This window comes from Vanacampus margaritifer, chromosome 14, assembly GCF_051991255.1.
Source record: "Vanacampus margaritifer isolate UIUO_Vmar chromosome 14, RoL_Vmar_1.0, whole genome shotgun sequence".
Lineage (NCBI taxonomy): Eukaryota > Metazoa > Chordata > Actinopteri > Syngnathiformes > Syngnathidae > Vanacampus > Vanacampus margaritifer.
The window spans coordinates 954,165-973,410 of NC_135445.1; the positions used below are offsets into that span (position 1 = coordinate 954,165).

Consider the following 19,246-nt stretch of genomic DNA (forward strand, 5'->3'; position numbering starts at 1 on the left):
TAAATATGAGGCCTGTTGAAATATTAAAATTTGACATTTAACTAAGAATATACACAAGCCTTTGTATGTCATGCGCTACTGAAGCAACTAATAGACAAACAGATCTCGGGCAAATCGTGCCCGCTTTCAGTGTAAATTTACGCACCTGATGAACACGTAAAGAGGTTGGTGGGTGAGCTAACAAGTTGACTCATTAGCAAGTAAATTTCAAGTTTGTGAGCTCACAGTGTGTTTACAAAATGTATCATCTATTTTCAAGTAAGGTGTATTAGGGTAATGTTAAAAAAAATAATAATAATTAGGTCTCTCCAGCATTTGATTTGATATATTTCTAAATGATTTTCCAGGCCCCCCCTAAAGCCCCCCTTTAGCTGCGTCCCTGCCTTAAAAGGGATACTTGACTTTTTGAGCCCTTTTCAGCAGTAAGAAGATAATATTTTGTCTATAATTATAATGTGATAACTTAATTATTTTTCATGAACATGAATACCTTTAAAAACACATTTTTCCACTTGCTGTCGACTGAAGATGACATCGCCTGTGCTGAGGAAATAGTTAACGACCAATCATGGCTCAGTTTGCTGACCAAACCCAGAAAAAAAAAAGTCGGGATTGGTCGTTAACTATTTCCTCAGCACAGGTGATGTCATCTTCAGTCGACAGCAAGTGGAAAAATGTGTTTTTAAAGGTATTAATTGTACATGAAAAGAAGGAAGTTATCCAATTCATTCTGGACAAACTATTAACTTTTTCCTGCTGAAAAGGGCTCAATGAGTCAAGTATCCATTTAAGGTGAAATGATCGGGAACAAGAAGTACCGTTTTGTTTTGGTGTGTGTTTGAATGATTCACTTCCGGGTTTTGCATTACGAAAATCGCGTCCTTGTCGCGTGACGTCACAGTCGAGCCGTTCTCTGATGACGGCTGGTCGAAGCAAGCCTCGCATCCATCCTCCTTTGCCTGTGTGAGTGCGTGCGCGCCCCCACGCACTCTCGCGTGGCGCGCACATGCTCAGTGAGTTATTTTTGCGCACGGAGCCCTTTAAGACGAGCCTGGAAGCCCGCACGCGGCAGCACTCGCACAAACCGAACCGGACCGGAGGGCGAACATCAGCCGAGAGCGGGAGCCAACCCCCGATGAGGCAGCACCGACGCCGGGTGGGCTCCGTGGGGGCCACCGGCAGCTAGGGGCCACTCGGCTCCGCTCTTGCCCGGCCGGTCGCACGCGGATCGACGCTCTTCCACGGGGGGGGGGGGGTGCTTCGTCGGTTCGTCGTTATGGTTCTGGGCAAAGTTCGGGCGCTGGCCGTGTGCTTCGACACGATGAACGAGAACAACCTGCCGGTGTTCTCTGGCGGGGAGCTGGTGTCCGGCCGCGTGGTGGTGGAGGTCGCCGGGGATGTGCGCGTCCGCAGCCTGGACGTGACCGCGCGCGGGGTCGCCAAGGTCCGCTGGACCGAGTCCCGCAACGCCGGAGCCAACACGGCCTACACGCAAAACTACACCGAGGAGGTGGAGTACCTGCACCACCGGGACACCCTCATCGGCGAGGAGCGAGGTGAGCCAGGCATGACACCATCATCATCATCAAAACAGACGCTGGCTTGTCACGTGACATCGCCACTTATTATTTTTTGGGGAGCTCTAAAATGTTCGAATGTGCGACACTTCTTTGCTAGTTGGGACTTTTTGGACCTCGCGCACGTTACACAAACATGGCGAGTGACGACATCAATAACAAGGCAGAATCGGATCGGAGGCAACTCCCTTTTGTTTGCTCGAAGCGGTTCAAACCTGATCATGCTGGGGCCAGCCGGGGTAGGGGGGGGGGGGGGGGGGGGGGATATTACTCCGTGCGTCAAAACAACACGTTATTTTTACTGTTATGCCAAAAGTGGGAATTTAAACTGGAATATGTGCATAATTGTTTGACAACTTGATGACTTGTTCGAATGTGGGTCAAACTCTCCTCCTTGTTTGTGAACATTCTTGACATATTGCCAAACATCATCAGCAGCAGCAGCTTCTTCCTCTCATCAGCATCACACGCGCTACTCGCACACATTTCGAAACTTGAATTCAATTCATTTGGGCAGATTGTGATGTTTTTCTGCACCTCCATTCGAATATACGTAGCCGATGGTGAGAAAGGTCCCCCGCGGTGTTTGCACCCTCCTGTTGACAAATGTGCGGTTGAACAAAACTGAGCGATGAAGGCAAACAAGTCGAGTGTCGAGTGTGTTTTGCTCCCAAACACGCCTGGCCTTGTTTCAACTCGCTTTCCAGTCGACCTTTGGGAGGTTGACGACATGGAAGAGAAACTATTTTGTGTTTGTCGTCGCCTTAGTCACAGTTGAGAGTTTCAAGTGGTGCTTTGGAAGCAAACGTGGAATGGCGCCGGCTGGTTACAACCGGATTCGTCCAAGAAAAGGATCGGAGTATTCCGTAACTGCCGCTTATTCTTTACAACGTTTCTATTTTTCTGGCGTTATCAGCGGACGTCCTTGCATGACACTTGTGTTGTGAGTTAAGTTCACTCGAAGGTTCCGCCTCCTCTTCCTCGTGCCACATGGCCGTCGGCGAGGTGGGCGGGGCTGGCGAAGGCTTCTCACCAATCACGAGCGAGCTCCGTCGACTCGGCGCCAATGGCGGCGCGAGTTTTTCCTGCAGGGGGGCGGAGCCGGGCTCGGTCGGCGAGAGGCTGCTCCGGCTGGTTCAAACTGGTCTGCTGCAGACCGGGCCGCTCCTGCCCCGCCAGCCAGCTCACGCGCACGCGCGCGCCTAACAGTGCGAGGAAGAAGGAGTTTGGTTGGAGATGCGCGTGACACCACGCAGACTTCCTGTTACATATGCGCGCGCGTGCGCACCGTCGGGTTCGGGACGGACAGATTATGAAAACAAGTGGTTGGCTTGGAAGCAAATTCAAACCATAAAGTGTTGAAAGTTGTCTTGTGGAAGGTTCGGCCGGTTGTAAACAGTTTTAAAGATTCAAGTTTTTAGAATCCTGTTTCAAGCTGAGGTGTTCGGGAAACGATTCTGGTTTCAAATGAGGGCTTCAAGCCATGGTTCGGGTTTTGAGCAACACGCCAGGGTTTCAAATGACAGTTTCCAGGGTTAAGGTTCCAAATAAAGCTTTCAAGTCACGCCTAAGGTTTTAGGTCTGATTTAGGGTTTGGAATTTGGGCATCAAGACAAGGTTAGGGTTTCAACTTGCGGTGTCAAGCCACCGTTCCGGTCTGGGTTTCTTGTCTATGGTTTTGAGCAAGTAGTTCGGGTTTAGTATTTGGAGACGGGTTTATCATTTCAAATAATGGTTTAAAATTCATGTTTCGAGGATATGATTTGGACAAAAGTCAAAGTTTGGATTTCAAGTTGATGATAAGCATTTAAAACAAAAGTTCAGGGTGGAAATTTGGGGTACCAGGCCAGTCACCAGCATTAAAAGTTCCACATTAGGGTTTGAAATGAGGGGTTTAAAATCATGTTTTTAGCAAAAAGTTCAGCTTTCAAACCTGGCCATGGCAATCCAATTAAGGTTTTAAATGAAGGTTAGGGTTTGAAAATGGCGTGTTTCACCAAGTTGTGATTGGCTTTGTGGTTTGAGTTGGCTTTTGTTTGTTTTGTTTGCAGACGACGACGCGGCGGACGAAGGCGTGACGGTGCTGCACGCCGGCTTGCACGAATTCGCCTTCAGTTTCCACCTGCCGCAGATGTGAGTCACGCCGCCGCCGCCGCCGCCGCTGCAAAATTCACCTGCTAAGCAATCACATTGGGTGACGTTCACGTTAAAGACGTGACATCTACGCTTGGCAAGTGGACAACGCGTCGCCGCCATTATCATCCCGCCGCCGTCTTCTCCGCAGGGCGCTGGCGACCTCGTTCGAGGGCAAGCACGGCAGCGTGAGGTACTGGGTGAAGGCGGAGCTTCAGCGACCTTGGATGCTTCCCGTCAAGGTCAAGAAGGAGTTCATTGTCTTCGAGCACATCGACATCAACACGCCCCTGCTGCTGGTAGGCCACGCCCCCCTCGACCTTGACCTCAATTTTACTCATTCAAAGGAGGGCTTCAAAACAAGATTACCATTTCAAATTAAGATTACGGGCTTCCATCCTGGATTAGGTTTTCGAAAGTAGGGTTTCAAATCAGACTAGGGTTTGAAATTTGTCTTTTAATCCTGGTTTAGGGTTCAAATGGGGGCTTTAATTTAGGGTTTTAAACAAAGTTTTCAAATGGAGCTTTTAAAATTGTTTCAAGACAAAGGTTAAGGTTTTAAGAAAAAGTTGGGCTTTCAAATTTGGGGTCGGGTTTTGAAGTCAGCTCATTTGGTAAAGTCAGGTGTCATTTCCAACAAAAACAAATAAAGGTTTTAAAACACTGCTAGGATTTCAAAGGAAGGTTTCCAGCAAAGGTCAGGCTTGCAAAGTAGGGTTTCAAGCAAGAGTGAAAGTTTTTAACAAAGGCTTTGCTCAAATGTCCAAATGTTACAATTTCAAATGACAGTTTAAGGAAAAGTCGGGATTTCTCATTCGGGTTTCGAGCCAATATTAAGGTTTTAAACCAAATTTAGGGTTTCAGATGTGCATTTTAGAATTGCATTCCAAAAGCCTGGGATGATTTATTTTATTTTATTTTTAAAGTTAGGGTTTCTACTCATTATGGTTTCAAATTAGGATTATGGGCTCAAAATTAGGATTTAAAGTAGAATTCTAGTTTGGTATTGGGGTTTTCAGCATGGGTTGGGTTTTTAAAAAATGGTTTTGGGTTGAAGTGTCACACCATAATTAGGGTTTCAAATCAGGGTTTCAAGCCACCGTTATGGCTTTAAGACAAGACAAGACAATTTGTTTGTTGGGGTTTCTAGCAAAGGGTTTGGATTTCAAATTTAGCTTCAAATCAGGGTTAGGCCTTGACATCAAATGAGGATTTTAAGACTGTTACGGTTTCAAGCCTCCGTTTTCAAATTAAAATTAGGGTTTTAAATCATGGTCAGGGTTTTGTGTTGCGGTTCCGGCCTGGTTTCATGTTTTCAACGAGGGTTCAAGTTTCAAGGCTGGGGTAGGGTTTCAAGGGCATGCTGTTGTGTTTGCAGGCTCCTCAGGCTGGCAGCAAGGAGAAGACTTTGTGCTGCTGGTTCTGTGCGTCGGGTCCCATCTCGCTCAGCGTCAAAGTGGCTCGCAAAGGCTACACGCCAGGTAGCGTGGGATTTGCCGCCGCCGTCCTCGCCGCCGTCCCGCGTCCCCCGACGGCGGACTGACGCCTCTGGCCTCTCCCCCAGGCGACTCCATCCAGATCTTCGCCGAGGTGGAGAACTGCTCCACCCGCGTGGTGGTGCCCAAGGCGGCGCTGTACCAGACCCAGACCTTCTTCGCCAAAGGCAAAGGCAAAGAGATCCAGCAGCTGGTGTCCAACCTGCGGGGGGAGGCCCTGGCGCAGGGCAAGAGTCAGAGCTGGGAAGGCCGGATGCTCAAGATCCCGCCCGTGTCACCGTCCATCCTCGATTGCCCCATCATACGTGTGGAGTACGCCCTTGTGGTGAGCGCCCCCCCCCCCCCCGTTTAGCTTAGCATGCTAATGACAATTAGCATCACAAACCATTGATATATGCAGAAATTGTCTTAAAATTGAGTGGCGAGTGTGCTAAACCTAGTATCAAATATTAGCCTAGCACGCTAATGCTAGCACCATCAAGATTTATGAGTTGAAGTGTGCTAACCTGTAAGCAACATTATAGCTAGCACGCTAATGACACCGCTATTGTCTACAGTATTTGTGTAGCAATCATAAATCACAAACGGAAATTCCAATCTTACTTTAACACACGCGAGCAGCAACACACAAAGAGTACAACAAAACTGTCCAGCATATTTTATTTTGATTTCCTAATTGTTTATTTTATGATTCATTATTATTATTATTATATTTTTTTTTAGGTGTATGTGGACATTCCGGGCGGTCTCAACTTGTCGCTGTCGTTGCCGTTGGTCATCGGGACCATCCCGCTACACACCGCCGCCTCTCGCACCTCTAGCATCAGCAGCCGCGGCAGCGCCTCCAGCTGGCCGGGCGTGGCCGAGCACCCCGAGGGTAAGGCGGCCAACAATCGCCTCCACTTTTATACACTTTTTGCACAAACGTGTTTTCATTTCAAATGATTTGACCGTTTTTTAGCTCCGCCCAGCTACAGCGAGCTGGCCATCCCGGAGTCGCACCGACGCCACTTCCTGCATGGCGTCCACCAGCGGGAGCAGGAACAAGAACATGCCAGCGCGGCGCTGCTCACGTACATCACAGAGTTCCGATACCTGCCGCCTCCGCTCTACGCCGAGGTGAACACGGACGCACTTCCTGCTTCTGCTGTTTGGCCGTCGATTGGTCGATTAGTCGCGTCTGCCGAGTGTGTTTCTGCTTCTAAATGTGTAACCTGCCTCCCCCCATCAGGTGGACCCGTATCCCGAGCTGGTAGACCCTGGCCGCCCCGACACGTGTCCGTCACGCTGAAGAAGGGAAACGTGGAGCAAAAACGCCAGCTGACACCCCCGCGGGTCTCTCCCCCCCCCCCCCCCCGATCAACCGAGCCAGGATCACATGACCGCTTAATTGCTTGATGGACGGAGATTCCTGGGACGGGACAAGATGCCGCCCACTTGCCGTCTTCCTTTCTGCTTCGAGCTCTTTGCACACGCGCGCACGTCTGTAAACACAACGGCTGCGATCGCCACCGACATACAAACATACATGTGCGTGTGTCCGACCCTCACATGCAAAGGTCACGTGCGGCAGCGAAAAAAGACTGATGCGGATGTCACCGGATGCACTTAAACTTCAATGTGTGTGTGTGTGTTTGAAAACGTGAATGTGTGTGTGTGTAGCACAAACGACCAACTTCAAAGAACCACAAGTCGCCTGTTTTGACATTTGCTCAGAGCTAAATCCGATTATTATTCATAATAATGCAAATACTTTTTTTACGAGCGCGTTCCGTGTCCAAAGAACGCCAAAATATTGAAAAAAAAAATGTTTACAGGAGAATTTCTTTTGTCAAACGTCCTTCAAAGTTTGCGAGATGACTAAAGTGCAATATTTTTTCATATTTTTATATTTGTCCTTTTGAGCACAACTTTTTCATGTCTGTTGCTCTTTCCATCATGTGCTTTATTATTATTATTATATTGTGATGATCTTCTTGCTGTCATGATCTACTTTTGATAAAAATAAATGTTTATTTTATAAAATAAAAAATAAATCCTGCATAATGTTTATGTAACTTGACGAGCTCAAAGTGGCTAATATTTTTAATTAGCATTTCACTAGCACGGCTAGCATCTTTATTTGTATTTTCACCCCAAATTTTTTTTAAGAAAAAAGCATTACTAAACTTTTTTTTTCTTTAAATAAAAGCCTTACTCTACATGGTCATTGAAAAAAAATGCTTTACTATAACTGATCATTTTAACTTACTACACGTAAAAAAATATATATAATTCAGCCTGACTATGCCATGTCCTTTATTTTAAAGAAGAAAAAAAAGCCTTACTTAAATATGTTTGTTTTATTGAACATGTTTGTCTTCTTTAAGATCAGAGGCATTGATTTATTCAGTAAAAAAAAAAAATACAAATAAGCATGTTAGAAATACACTGTGTTTCAATAATAAAATTTCTTCTCGGGCAAAATTTTACTGGAACGCAGAAATAAATTACATAAATTGGCATAGAACGTGGTTATGCCCTTTTCAATTCTGTATTTCAAATAAAATAAAGCTTCAATTTAAAATATTACATAGCATTTATCCTTGCAATAATTCACTTAACGAAACAAATCAAACAAACAACTTCCATCACCTGTGAAGTTAATACAAGTTTAGTGATGGTAGAATTTTGACCTTGGAACAGACGATGTCAAAAGTGGTTTCCAATAAATTCCGACATTTGTTAACACATTTTTGACTTTTGGTCCCCGGAGTGTTCTCTCTCTGCGTTGGGAGGGCTTTCACTTCCAATCCCTGTCCATCTTTCCTCTTTTTGCGTAAACAATCACAATTTGCTGTCAGATTCTTGGAAAACCCCTGCAAATTTGGTTGCAATCTCCCCATGCTCGTTGACATGAGGCCTCCTGTGAGCGCCGCACATACTGCCAGTCACACATGCATTGCAAATGTGTGTGTTTACTTCATAGACAGCACTAAAACGCAAGCAATTATTCCAGGAAGAAACGCATGTTATCTCGAGTCCTGGTCCTGAGCTTGCCCTAATCCCTTCATTTCCCTTCACGACGACATGTGGCACGCAGCTTGTTGCTTTTGCCTCTTGGAGCAGGAAGCAAAACAAGCATACAGGAGAGATTCCCTTGACTCATCACGTTCAACTTGTATCTCTAAATCTGTGCAGTCTTTTATACAAGGAAGGAGACATACAAATAGCTGCTGCTGCCGCATTGTTTGTAATTTATTTTGTCTGGATAATAATAATAATAATAATAATAATAGATTTAGACTTGTATTATTGCTGCCTTCAAGTGGTATCGATGTGAATTTATTTTGATACCCGAGTTTCCGAATTGAGAGAACTACTGTATTCAAGTTTGAACTTGGCAGACAGCGCCGAAGGATTTGTGAATGGCAAGAAATATTAACACTTATAAAGGCGTTAACATCCGCTAACACAGCAAGTTGTTTTAGAATCTACACAATTACGTGTGTGAACAGAACTCGGTCGTAATTTGGAGATTCCCATAGCACGTGAAGCCAGGGATACAGTAGTCTTGTAATCATAAACGAAATAATTCTGTTGTTGTTATTATTACTATGATTATGATTATTATATTCTTATATCACATTATGTTATTCATATTAATGCTTAAAAATTAAATTGAGCTAAAGTAATTCCATCTGTTCCAGTAGTAGTTTTAATGACGCAATGCGTTGTTTGTCGCTCGGTGATGACGTCACATACGGCCACTCACACAGCTGCGAAGTTATCGAGCAGAAAACACAAAAGAGTTGGACACTTTTTTTTAAATGAACGAACCAGCACACGAAAAGGAAACACAAGCTGGTAAGCTATTGCAAGCAGAAACTGTTTACTGATGTGTTTCATTGCGTTTTATTCGCTCGTCTCGCTGTGTGTGGCCGTTCAACTTGGCAATGTTTACGTCTCCGAGCTAGCATTTTAGCATTCAGCCAGCAGCGATTAAAGTACATTTAAACAGTTTTGTAACAGCTTGTCATTAATTAGCATCAAGCTACCAATTGACAATGGTTTATCAGCTAAGCCTCAAGCTAACAGGGTAGGCAGCTAAAAGCTAAAGCTCTCGCATGAGTCCAACAGCCGGCACGTCGGTGTTCTGTAAATATAACACTAATGTTTAAGCACTTGTTTTGTTCATGTTTTCTACGTTTAGAGTATGGCTTCTGTCATGTTTTTTTCCCTCCCTTTTTTGCTTGTCAGTTGCCGGATGTGACGTCGACATAATTCTTGAAGTCAGTTTGGTGAGAACTACTTCTTGGGAAGTGATTACCATCCATTATCTGAACCACTTATCCTCACTAGGGTGCAACACTTTATTTCTATTAGTCTCTGCAAGAGTTGGCATTTTCAAATGGTCACTTCTTCAACATTCCAGCATTTCACCTTGTCTTGTGTATTTCGTAAGCATTGGCAGTCTATGCTGGCATGTACTTTAGGTGACGCGACTGCCAGGAAAATGTTGTCAGAGCAGCTGCGGTGGCACGTCTGACACCGGCCGTTTAACCACCAGCGGCACTTAAGTGAAATAAAATAAAATCAAGTAAGAGCAAATACTCAACGAGGGGAAAGTCTTGGCAGGAAATGACATCGGCATGACTAAAAATAGTCTACTTGATGGACGCTGCAGTTGCTCATTTAAATGTTCCTCACCACTTATGAAGTCTAGCACATTTCCCCGCTTTTCATTGATCCATTCACGTGTGGATAAAAATTAATCGATTGAGTTAGAACTGATAATGTGCCACTCTCTGATTGGTTGTTTTCACCACCTTTAATACATTTTTTTTTAAACAACCTCAAGTGTTTTTTGCCGGCAGTGATGCTCTCGTCCGTGAGGGAAATCCTCATCTCATCTGAGCTAGACTCCTCCTACTTCCTGCGTGTGGATGGAAGTGGGCGGGGCTTGGCATCTGGCTTCCAGGTGCTGCTCAGTGATGGACGACACGCTTGGAGAGGAGAAGGTAAAAATCATGGATTTACTGGTCAAAATACTCACAGAAAAAAACAAGACTGGGAGTCACAACATTGCAACATGACTATAACAATCCAAACATTACAGGAATAAAGTAGGGATGCACGATACTATTTTCAACCGATACGATAAACCATTAATTTAGAAAGTGCCAATGTCGAGCGAACGAGTTGATGACTACGACGACGCCGTTTGTTGCAGCGAGTGAGGCGTCCGTGTGCCAGGAGGCGGACGAACTGGAGATGTCCAGGGACAAATACGTCCAGGACCTCCAGGAGGCGCTGACGGGGGCCGGAAACGCCGACTCTTACCGCTTTGCCTTGGCGCCGGCGACACCTGATGGCAGCGCAGCCCTCACGCTGACCTACGACAAAGTGCGGAAGGACATCTCGGTGAGTCTGGAATCATACGTGGAGGAGATACACAATTCGGCACACTCGGTCAATCTAGCCATCCGCCTTTTTCGGTAATAGCTGAGGTGCACCCTGGAATGGTCGCCAGTCATTCTCTTGTGTCAATCAAAAGCTGGCAAATTTGATGACAATAATGTTCAGTTTTGGTCATCCAGGCTGTTTGCTATGGAGGACCAAAGCAGCCCAAATAAAAAAAAATAATGAATGAATAAATAAAAGGGAAAATAAAAAATGGATATTAAAAAAAAAAAATCTAAAATTAGAAACAAAAAATAAATATAAATGGAAATTATATATATATATATATATATATATATATATATATATATATATTAAATATCAATAAATAAAAATGCTCTGCTCTCACATTTATTTATATCAAGCCGGCAAGACTTCCTTGTTCGCCGACTCGCTCACTCGACCATTGAAAGGCAATTTGCAAGGGCGGAGTCCAACCCAAGGCACGCTTAGGACCGCCCCCTCATTTGAATAACATTTCATCCTGACAGAGCGTCTCCAGCATGAAATAAATAAATGTGAGAGCAGAGCGTTTTTATTTTTTGATTGATATTTAATTCTTAATTTATTTTTAATTTTGGCAGTTTTGGCCCTCCATAGTTTGCAAGGTGTTAAAAAGTAATATATTAAAGTTGGCCAAATTATGGCCATTAAATAGAAATCAGGGCCGTTTTTGTCTAGAAGGCAGAAATGTATTGATTTTATGTGCGTCTGTGTTCAATACCATTGATAACTGTTAGTTTGCAAACATCTTGGACAGCGTCAATCAAAAGTGAGCCTCCGATGGATTACTGGATGCCATCGGATGGGGCAGCGGCCGAACGTTCCGCTCGCCACGGCCGCGTATGAGTCGAAACAAGCGAGTTCCTCGGCCGCTAGGCGACGGAAAACACAGCTGGGGGGGCGTGGGGGGCACAGCGTAGCCGTGCGGTTGAGCGAGCACGTGATGGCGGACTACAAGCGGATCAAGACGTTCGAACGCTGATGATTCAGAGGCAGAAGCTCAGTCCTTCCACGCCGCTTGCAACACCATGGAAAGTGTGAACGCTCGTCTTGCTCGACAACAACAAAGTCGGCAAGTCAGTCAGCGTAACGAAAGACCCGGCGGCCACTCGCGCGTGCAGCTGTTACCTGCCCCGGACCACATGCCCATCATAGAAAATAGCTTTATGAGATGAGGTCTTTACTATATGTTTTGACAACATTGATATGTGTTTTTTAGAGCTGTCAAACGATTACATTTTTTAATCAGATGAATCACATCTATGATTAATCGCTTAGTTCAAAAGGCTTTTTTAGCAACATTTTTTGCCTGCCAAATTTAAAGACCACTTATGTGTTAATTCTTTCGACATTTAGTGCTATGAGGACGTCTTCAACATTTTTCGATCCACTGCAGATGCTCATCCTCCTCTTTTTCTAATCCGTTAATTACTTGAATAATTTAAAATGGGGGGGTGACCCCCATTTTGTGAAATGTGAAATTCCGCACATTTTTCAAATTGTAAAATACAACTTGACCCCAGTCTCCTCAAATATATGCATTATTATTCAGTTTATTACTGTAAAATTTGGACGTGGATGTAACCGCTGTGTTGCGACTGGAATTCCCCGAGTACAGGCTTTCCAAGTAAGGGACGCTCATTAATTGCGTGCAAAAAAAAAAATTGGTGTCATTAAATTAACCCATTAATATTGACACCCCTACAAAAAAACACATTCCAGCAATTTGTATTATTTTGTTGGAAGGCTGGAACGGATGAATGGCATTCCCATTCACGTCAATGGGGACAGATGCTTTGAGTTGAGTTTTGTTTTGAGTTAGGAGCATGGTCACAGAACAAATGAAACTCGTATCTCAACGCACCCTAAGGAGTAGCAAAATGAGTGTGCCCACGTTTGGAATCATTTACTCATTCCCCACTCGCTAATCACTACAAAATGATTTCTATTCTGCCCTGTCAATCAAAGTAACTTGTTGTGAATATTGTCATTGTTTTTTTTTTTTTTGCAGAGGGGTAAAAAAATCGATTAAAGTAAAACTTTTGTGAAACAGCCCAACCTGAGCTTTTACAGTATTTGAAGCATTCGCATGCAAATAAGGCCAAATGTCTTCCCGTTGTTGTCCCGCTCCAGTTCCGGTTGGGCTCAGTGTCGCTGAAGCCCATCCCGGAGCCGTCGGAGGCCGTGAGGGCTTTGCTGACTCACAGTCTGGAGAGGGGAACCTCATTGGAGCACCAGAACCAGGAGCTCCAGGAACACAACCAACGCCTCCGACAAGAACATCAACGCATAGCAGCAGAGTAAATACCTCTTTTTCTTCAAACATATTTATTGCACTGTGCTTTTGCGAAATCACTCTTGCAAGATTCATTCATATTGGATATAAAAATAAAAAAATTGCTTCAAAATGTGTAAAATTTCAGTGGCATGAACAATAAATCGCAATACAATGGGGGGAAATCATTATTTTTTCTTTGTGTATTTTATTTATTCCTGTTTTGTTTTTCAGACTAAAGCGCTATGCTAACGGGAAGGAGGACCTGGAGGCGGAGCTTTACTCTCGCTTTGTTCTGGTCCTCAACGAGAAGAAAGCCAAGATCCGCCACCTGCAGGAAGTGCTCAAGGGGCTACAGGAAGTCAGGTACGCCCCCCCCGCGTTCAAGTGCGAGACATGTCGTCAAGACCACCGCTGACTTTCGCTTTGGTGGCAGGAGCAGCGAGGCTCACAAGAAGAAGGATCCGGTCCAAGAAGCCCAAACGACCGAGGAGGAGGAAGAGGAAGAGGAAGACGAGTACGGTGGCAGCACCGATGACGAAGATGCCACGCCCACGCCGGATGCTATCGCACCCTCTCACGGTACAGTAGACAAGCATTCAGCTTTTGCATTTTTCCATCTAAATGAATGGAGGGTACACTTTTCACAAGCATTCAGTTTAGCATTCAGCTATTAGCATTCAGCTTCCAGCATTCCCACGCAATTTCTGTAGAACGAAGTCTAGTTGAAATTGTAATCGAATTTCGATGAATTTGCACAGCCCTATTTAATAAGTTAACAACTCAAATGGATTGATATGGTCAGTCATTAGCTTAGCGTTAGCTGTGCATGAGTAACATGAAGCTAGAAAGTTTGCACATGTGGTTGTGTTTTGTTGTCAGGCACGACATACCTGAGCCGTGATGTAAGTCGTAATGGCCGCCGGGCCTCGGCTGTTTGCGCTGACGACGTCACGTCCAATCAAGCCCCTGACATTTTCCTCTCGTTTGCCTCCACACAAACTTACGCAACTGCGACATACCTGTCATGAGCACGCTGGCCCCCTCCCCACTTTTTCCACTTTCTCACACAACCCCCCCCCCCCCCCCCCACACTGGTCGCACACGTTGTGTTGGTGGTCGGGTTGCCACGGTTACGGGCAGATAGGAGGACCTTTGTTGTTTTTCTGCAGCGAAGAAAGACGTCAGACTAAACATGACAGACGAGCTGCAGGTGAAGACACGCCAAAGATACGTCGTCTTTAGCAGCCCGAAAAAAACAGCCGCTGCTACTCCAACATTTTTCCACACGCATGTTTAAATAAACAAATGAGGCCGTTAACGTATGGCTGGAGACGGTTGTGTCATCATACTTGAGGTCCTGGGCACTTGTTTTCAACATGTTCACAGTTTGGGGTCAAATTGAGCCGCGTGATGGTAAGAACAGCACAACTTTTAGGTTTTGTTTCTATTGAAGTCATGTGATTAATTATGATTAAAAAAAATTATCGCCTGTTACCTCTAGTAAAAAAATCATTTTGTGCGTTTTTTCACAAAAATCAACTCACTCAAAATTCAAATATTATTGATTCTGCCAAAAATGATTAGGCCTACTCACGTTGTAGTATGGGCAGTGCAACAAAAGCATGTCTGACATCTAGTGGTGAACAGTGATATTACATCTTAAAACAACAGTGGTACCCGCTATTTGCGGGTGATAGTGACCCGGAAGAGCGAAAATCTGCATGGAAATGCTACGCATGCCTGTCCTGTCCTGTCCTGTCCTGTCCTGTCCTGTCCTGTGTAAAAAATCATGTGATGATGCCGTTTTTAGAGGGGCGGCCCTGCTCTCCCAGCCCATTGGACGACACCCTGAGTGACATCACGGACGTGGCGCCCAGTCGTAAGCGGCGCTTCCGCCACCTTGCCACCTCGGACGCGGCCTTCAAGCGAGCCCACGCAAGGTAGAGGCGGCAAAGTCCAATGAAAAAGATGCTTTTTCTTTCTTTTTTTTTCCGGTTGCTTTGTGGCGATGAAACGTCAACAAGCAGCTTTTGGCACTCAGTCAGCTTGCTCCTAAAGTGTCCTCGTCAGGCGCTTTACGAGGACCATTTAAGTGTAAGCCGATGCGCTTGCTGATCCTTCTGCTACGTTCAAGTCAAATGAGGCCTTTAAAACCTTAAAAGTCTTCAAACCTGCCTGAAAGCTTTTCTTTTCAAGACATCTGAATCAGTGCTCCTCAAACTGCAGCCGATTGCGCAATAATTATTCTGTGGTATACAATGGAATTGTACTGTTTTTATTATTTTTTTCAAGGGATACTTGACTCATTCAGCCATTTTCAGCAGTAAAAAGTTAACATTTTGTCCAGAATTTATTTGATAACTTCATTATTTTTTATGTACAGTAAAAAATAAATAAAAGATAATTAAAAATTAGGGGCGTCAGGCGAGATTTTTTTTAAATTGTAATTAATCACATGACAAATGTTATATCCGTTCTAAATGTACAATAAAAAAAAAATCTAGGTTTTCATACTCTTGTAGACAAAAGTAGAAAAAAATGTTACACTAATAGAAATTGTTCAAATGAATTTTTGACATCTGTAGCCGTCAATGGCAGTGAATGAATTAATACCTTTAAAAGACCAATTTATTCACTTGCTGTCGACTAAAGATGACATCGCCTGTGCTGAGGAAGTCAAGTAGGTAACGAGCAATTATGGCTCACCTGTTTTCTGGGTCTGGTCAGCAAACTGAGCCATGATTGGTCGTTATCTACTTCCTCAGCACAGGCGATGTCATCTTCAGTCGACAGCAAGTGGAAAAAATTGTTTTTAAAGGTACTAATTGTACATGAAAAATAATGAAGTTATCAAATTAATTCTGGACATAATATGAACTTTTTTGCTGCTGAAAATGGCTCAATGAGTCAAAATTTGTTGAAATGGTCTTTTTTTCACACAAACCCCGGCATTTGCTCAGGGGTGTGTAGACTTTTTATATCCTATATACACTACCAAGCTTGAACAAACAAAAATAATGATGTAAAACTAAACTACAGCCAATTAATAAACCGTCAAATATGATGTTAAGACACCACATTGTAGATTCAACTCGAGCTGTCAAACTTAAAAGTAATCAAACGACTATTTTAATAATCGAGTAATCGCTTGGAGGCATTTTTTTTTTTATTTGAAATTGTCCAAATCATGTGATTTCAGCATATCAACAGTAATTGTTCTCTGATTTATTGTAGTCCTTCATGAAAGAAGACCAATTATAGTCTGTGTTTAATCAAAATAAGACATTTGCAAACATCTGCACCAAATCGGTAACATAGTTTAATATCTTCAACCCGCCCCCCTGTTTTTTTAATCACTATATGATTAAAAAGTACGAAATAACCACTAATCACTGGTTAATAAACAGTAATCGGGGGAAAAAATGATATACTCTTTAATGCAAAATTAAAATGAACCCGATTGAATAATTGATAGATTAGTCGATTCTAAAAATACTCGATAGTGACAGCACTAGATTCAGCTAAGGGAAGAGACACACAAAGACACACACAAAAATCAACAACCCGGATGCTGAGCAGTCCAGTTGTTCTGGCTTGTGTCTCCGGCGTGTTTGTTGTCCGCTTCAGATGTTGCGCAACAACGCTGCCGCGGACCACCTGACGTTCTCGTCAAGGTAGCGGCCGTTAAAGCGCCTTCAAAAATGGCTTCCGGCCACGGCAGATAATCACTACAAGCCGCCGGATCGCCGCTCGGCTTCACTGTGCTCACTCGCTTCATTTCCGGATTTTCCCGGCTCGTTACTGGCCACTCGTCTGTTTTTGCGATCTTTTTGTAATTATTCACTACAATGTGTGTTTGTTTGTATGTGTGTGTGTGGTCAATGTTGTTCCCCTGGCTGATCCACGTAGAGGAAAAAAACGCATTTGGCAGGCAGAACCTTGAGAACCATCCAGATTGGGGGGAGTGTGTGTGTGTGTGTGTGTGTGTGTGTGTGTGTGTGTGTGTGTGTGTGTGTGTGTGTGTGTGTGTGTGTGTGTGTTTGGGGGGTGCCTGGCTTGAGTTTTTAAGCGCGTAATTGTGCAACGGCGTGGGGGGGCTCCCCACTGTCCCTGACTGGGCTTAACCTCACCCCTCGGGACCCCCCCAGTGAACACGTCTCCTGTTTCCTGCTAACCGGTCCCAGCAGCGTGTTGATGTTGTGCTCGTTCGTTTGCCACCAAGGTCATTTGACAAAAACGAACGAAAAAAGTAATTCAGTTCAAAAATGAAAACTAACTGAAACTACAGTTTATGTTTACAAAACTTAACTAAAACTAACTCTAATTGTAGAGAAAATGTCCTTTGTTTTAGTCTTTGGTAATTCATTCAATACATGAGCCTTTGGGGATGATTTTAAATGTGATTTGAAGTAGATTTATTTCACTTTTAAACGCAATAAGGACGTTTGAAAGTGTGTCACACGGAAGTGACATCATCTGGCAGCAGCCAATAGAAAAGTATCTTCAGATGACGTCGCTCCTCGGCCACAATTTTGCCTGCTTGACGCTAGCTAAGAACTGTGTAACTTTTTTCATTTTACCATGAAAATGAGGGAATGAGTAAAAGAAAAAAACGAATACTAAAACTCAAACAAAACTAAAATGAAGCATTTTTTTGCATTTCAACTTAAACTTATAAAAACTAACTAAATAAAAACCTCGAAATGAAATCAAAACTAACTCAAATGAAAATTCCAAAACTACGGCCTTGCCAATCAGCTATGATGTCATCAAGAAGTGACGGATGGTGGGAGTTCTCACTCGCCCTGTCATCGACGTCACCTGCCGGGCCTTGCCCCGCCCCTTAAAGACACATTGCATCTTAACCTTGCGTGTTCACCAAACAACACACGTGTAGGCCAGCACAGTGCAGCGTCTTCGTGCGTCCGCCGTCTGCTGCCGGCTCATTAGTCGCCGGGTCTGAAATTGTCCATGTGTTTGCAGTTTTGCCGCTTGTGAACCACATGATCCACTTCCTGTCTCAACAGGAAACGCCTCTTGTAAACTAGCCTCATTAGCCCACTGACCCGCTCTCTGTGCGTGCGTGCGTGGCAGGAGCGACTCCCAGGCAGCGACCAGTCAGCAGCCGCCGCCGCCGCCGCAGCGCCAGCCGGATGTCTCGGCAGCAGAAGCAGAGGACCTTTTTGAGAACTTCTGACTCCCACAAAATGAAGAAGAAGAAGAAGAAGAAGCTCCACATTTTGGAGACGTCCATCCAGGACGTTATAGTCCTGCCCTTTACACTGGGCGGGGGGGAGGAGCCACAGTGGGACTGGAAAAAGATCTCAGTCACGGTTGGCCCAACTTGATCCACCATCCAGGATGAGTGCCGCTTTGTTCAAAGTGTTAAAAACAATTCAGCGTCGGTGAAGATCTATAAAACGTCAGACCACAAAATGGCCGCCGTGCCCCACTTTGGTCATCCCTGATCCTGGATGACCTCCCGAAGCGAGCTTTAGTCGTGCTTGCACACAAACAACTCACTAGGCTGACCTAAAGCATTATCGCAACGTGTCCAAATGTCATCCAGACTTTCAATCTTGAGGCAACGCAATGCCGCGCGTCTCCCGCAGATTTATTCTCAGGCCCTTTTCAATCAGTTAATCATGCATCAAAGTAACAGCGTGTCAATTTGTCCCAAATGTGAAATTGCCATACGTGCCAACAGTGACTATAAAAATGATTTATTTGAAAAAGTTTTTTTTCCACTCAGAAATTCTAATTAAACTTTCTTTGTAAAATTGACTTTGAATCTCTGAGTGGAAAAAAACTTTACTAGTTTAGTAAACATCACTACAATTTTTTTATAATGTATGCAATTTTTGGTGCGTATTATTCTGCCGAAATGTGAAAAACAAACTGAACACATTAGCCACACTGTATTTTTATCGCTTATATTAATAATTGCAAGTGCGTTACAATGATCCCAAAACATTTTAATGTCGTTTCAAAATCACTTAAAGTCAATTACGATGATGCATTTTGTCCCTTCAGCATACTTCCGTGACAGCATTTGCTACTTTCCTGTTATCCAGATCTTTGGCGCCATCTTGTGGCATCTCAGGGCTTTGTAGAAATAAATTTTTCTGCAAATAATGGAGGATCGTTTGCAAATACGCTTGATGCCGAGTGTATTTATTTATTTTTTTAATCTTTGTGATGTCTCCATGGTAATAAAATGAAAAAAAAAGTGGCCTGGCTCTTGAACCTCCTTTTTATCACCGCCCTCTAAATTGTTCCTCCCCCCTCGGTTGACTGGGCGGTGCGTGCATTGCCCC

The 19,246-nt window shown here is 44.2% G+C and overlaps 2 protein-coding genes across 6 annotated transcripts; both read left to right on the top strand.

The window, feature by feature from the left end:
* Positions 1 to 686: 686 nt before the first annotated feature.
* Positions 687 to 7,263, top strand: LOC144063976 (arrestin domain-containing protein 3-like). Its single transcript, XM_077586074.1, has 8 exons — positions 687 to 1,556; positions 3,629 to 3,710; positions 3,862 to 4,009; positions 5,089 to 5,191; positions 5,275 to 5,531; positions 5,930 to 6,083; positions 6,168 to 6,325; positions 6,438 to 7,263. Exons 1-8 carry the CDS (start codon positions 1,277 to 1,279, stop codon positions 6,495 to 6,497), a joined length of 1,242 nt encoding a protein of 413 aa, XP_077442200.1. The 5' UTR covers positions 687 to 1,276; the 3' UTR covers positions 6,498 to 7,263.
* Positions 7,264 to 8,923: 1,660 nt separating this feature from the next.
* LOC144063977 (DNA repair protein XRCC4-like) lies at positions 8,924 to 19,161 on the top strand. Of its 5 annotated transcripts, none has more exons than XM_077586079.1 (9): positions 8,941 to 9,052; positions 9,446 to 9,486; positions 10,063 to 10,206; positions 10,419 to 10,609; positions 12,785 to 12,951; positions 13,161 to 13,292; positions 13,363 to 13,508; positions 14,740 to 14,869; positions 18,024 to 19,161. In XM_077586079.1, exons 3-9 carry the CDS (start codon positions 10,065 to 10,067, stop codon positions 18,124 to 18,126), a joined length of 1,011 nt encoding a protein of 336 aa, XP_077442205.1. In that variant the 5' UTR covers positions 8,941 to 9,052; positions 9,446 to 9,486; positions 10,063 to 10,064; the 3' UTR covers positions 18,127 to 19,161. The 5 variants fall into 5 exon arrangements, with proteins under 5 accessions (XP_077442202.1, XP_077442204.1, XP_077442205.1 ...); XM_077586077.1 differs by having other exon boundaries at positions 8,978 to 9,052; positions 10,047 to 10,206; positions 17,957 to 18,101; XM_077586075.1 differs by having other exon boundaries at positions 8,990 to 9,052; positions 10,047 to 10,206.
* The last annotated feature ends 85 nt before the right edge of the window (positions 19,162 to 19,246 follow it).